Source organism: Myotis davidii, unplaced genomic scaffold (genome assembly GCF_000327345.1).
Source record: "Myotis davidii unplaced genomic scaffold, ASM32734v1 scaffold64, whole genome shotgun sequence".
Classification (NCBI taxonomy): domain Eukaryota; kingdom Metazoa; phylum Chordata; class Mammalia; order Chiroptera; family Vespertilionidae; genus Myotis; species Myotis davidii.
The window spans coordinates 5064390-5067586 of NW_006296226.1; the positions used below are offsets into that span (position 1 = coordinate 5064390).

Here is a 3197-nt window from a genome sequence, read left to right on the forward strand (position 1 = left end):
GAGATTACAGTGGATTTGACTCTTTTGAAAGCTTCTTTTATTCTCATAAGAATTTCGCATCTTCTCACCAAGGGTACCCCCACCGGAATTTCCAGAAAGAAATACAGTTTCTTAATGCAGTTTTCCCAAATGGAGCAGCATATTATATGGGACGTATGAATTCTGACTGTTGGTACTTGTATACTTTAGATTTCCCTGAGAGTAGGGTAATCAGTCAGCCAGATCAAACCCTGGAAATTCTGATGAGTGAGCTTGACCCAGCAGTTATGGACCAGTTCTACATGAAAGATGATGTCACTGCAAAGGATGTTACTCTTGAGAATGGAATTTGTGAACTGATGCCAGGGTCTGTCATTGATGCCACAATGTTCAATCCTTGTGGGCATTCGATGAATGGCATGAAATCGGATGTAAGTAATAATATTTGCTTAATACTTATTTAAATATTTAAGTGTGCCCTTTCCATTATTAACACAAAATTATTTCTCTAAGGGAACTTATTGGACTATTCACATCACTCCAGAACCAGAATTTTCTTATGTTAGCTTTGAAACAAACTTAAGTCAGACCTCCTGTGATGATCTGATCAGAAAAGTTGTAGGATGTGGACTGGGAGCTTAGTGGGCCTAAGCCATCAGTCAGACATCCTTAGCATTGCCACAAGGAAGGAGAAGCTCCCACCACTGCAGCTGTGCGTGCCAGCCATGAAACTGGCTTCTGGCTGAGTGGTGCTCCCCCTGTGGGAGTACACTGACAATCAGGGGCCAGCTCCTGAATTGAGTGTATGTCCCCTGTGGTCAGCATGCATCATAGTGACTGGTCATTCCTTCAGCGTGCATCATAGTGATTGGTCATTCCACCATTTGGTCATTTGCATATTAGCCTTTTATTATATAGGATACACTGTAGATGAGGCCCCCTAGAATCATAAGAAATGCAAAAAAATCACTGTTAACTCATTCTCGAGTTGCCTCCACTTAAAATAAAATCTCCCCCCCCTGTGGGGCATGTAGAGCACCTTGGGAACTAGTGCGCTTGACACTTTTCCTCTCTGAGCTTCATTTCTGAACACATATGCATATACAATGGGAATTATAATCTCTTCTCCGTCTACCTCACTGGGTTGTCATGAGGAGGTTCTGAGCTAATAAACCTAGAAATGTTTCATGAAGTAAGTGTTGTCTAAACGGGAAGGGATTGGTATTTTAAGCCCACGGGTAGCCTCGCAGGTAGCAGGTGCTGATTAGGGGAGAAGGGCATGATTGTTTCCTGGGACTGTAGCTATGGAAGCTTTGCAGAGGGTGCTGCAGGCCTCGGAGGGGCGGGCTCTGACGGCAGCCCTGTAGTGGTGGTCATCCCTGGAGGCGCTGGCAGGGGCGGGGCATTAGGGGGGTGGTAGGGGGGTGGCGAGGCCGAAGGGGAAGTAACTGTCAAGCCGTCCCACTTGGTGCCATGCTGTAAATTGTCCGAGGCTGTTTCACAGCTGTACCTGCTCAGGGTGGGGCTCCAACCTCCTGGAGCTGAGTGGGGGCCAGGCCAGGGCAGAGCCAGGCGGGCTAGGAGGGCGCGTTTAGCCGTGCCCCCAAGGAAGTTCAGTGCGCTTCCTCTGTAGGTGAGTGATGGGGGGGTGAGGGGGTTTGGAGAAGGGTCTGACCCTAGAAGACCCCTCAGGCCTGCCTCCACCCAGGTCAGGAGTTGTAGGGAGGAGAGGCAATTCAGGCTCCACTAAAGGGGGCCCGGCAGTGGTGGGCCGTGGGCCCCGTGGGCTCTGACAGGTGGTCACCAGCGTGCTATTGTTGTGGGCGCCCCTAGCGGGGGTGGCAGGGGAATAGATCAGAGTTGGAGGTGCGGGCTGCAGCTACCCCTGAGGCTGGGTCTTCTCCCAGTCCTGTCAGCTTCCCCATCCCCCAGGGGTGCAGGGGGATTAGAAGAGCTCCCCTTGGCCACTTCCTCTTCCTTCTTTGCAGTCCAGGCTTCTGTCAGGCAGTCTCCTCAGACCCCTGGGAACTTGGCTCTGGCTCCCACCCGCTGCTGCGTGTGCATCAATATGCAAATAAGTCGTTATGGGGACACCCGGCATGGACAAATTACCATATTACCTCTTTATATGTATAGATTTTTCCGGGGATCATGGTTTCCATAACCACCACCTTGTGGTTGCAGAAAGCCCTAGATGTAATAATAGTGTAATCGTTTTGAATTGAATGCATTATTATATCAAGGAGCTAGATATCTTGCATGGATCCTCTCTTCTGTGTTCAGGCATCCTATGCCACTCTTGTTGTGAAATTGAAGTGCATGTAGAAAAAACCTTTTACTATATGAAACTTTACAACACTTGTGACAACAATTCAATCTGGTTTATGCACAGTGTAATATTTCTCCAGGTTTCATCCGGAATTTCCCATAGACAAGGCTTTTGTCCTCATTAGGTCTTGGCCTCAGCCTAACCCTCTGGGACTGTTCTGTTAAATTGCTGCCAGCATGTTATCTCCAGTTACCTTCAATTTCTAGAACATATTCTCTACCAGTGTTATTGAAAACAATTTCTACTTCATCCAGATGTGTTTTGCTATGGCAATTAAAGTTTTTCTTGCACGAGTCAAGTCCTTTTAAGAAAGTGCTTGCAGTTAACCATTCTGTGTACTACTATTTTAACATTAATGCTTCCTGAGTTTGTATTCCTTTAATTGATTTCATTCCTCACCATGGTGTTTCCCCTCTCAACCCCACCCCAATAAAGCAATACGCTGTAAAAAACAAAAAAGAAAGTGATCATAAGAAAATGGGGAAATATTTGCATGTTTGGCTACCAGTGTTTTCCAGTGGGGGTACTCTTAACACTTTGAATAGGGAAGTTCTTTGTTGAGCAGGATGTCTTGTGCATTTCAAACCATTCAGCAGCATTACTGGCCACGGACCACTAAATGCCGGTAGCAAATTCAATCATTGGACTAACCACAGATGCTCCCACAACTTCCTGAACTCCGTTGGAACTTTAAAAAACCCAGAGAAGTTCACTGACACTGTTTTAAGTTATTTTGTTAGCTTAAGATGTCAATCTAAAAACATAACTGAAAACCAAAATTTGGACAAGTGACACGAAACTAGAAAGAAAAATAAAACTCAATTTCTAAGTAATATCATTTGTAAAAAGAGATTCCAAATGTATTAAAAATTAAACACACAAATACTAT

The 3197-nt window shown here is 45.6% G+C and overlaps 1 protein-coding gene across 1 annotated transcript in view; it reads left to right on the forward strand.

Annotated features, from left to right (window-relative positions):
* LOC102757839 (S-adenosylmethionine decarboxylase proenzyme-like) overlaps window positions 1–621 on the forward strand; it is a 995-nt gene extending 374 nt beyond the window's left edge. The window contains exons 2-3 of the mRNA XM_006771243.1: window positions 4–410; window positions 493–621. Coding sequence (XP_006771306.1) covers window positions 4–410; window positions 493–621 — 536 coding nt within the window. The remainder of the gene's footprint in view (window positions 1–3; window positions 411–492) is intronic.
* Window positions 622–3197: the final 2576 nt, after the last annotated feature.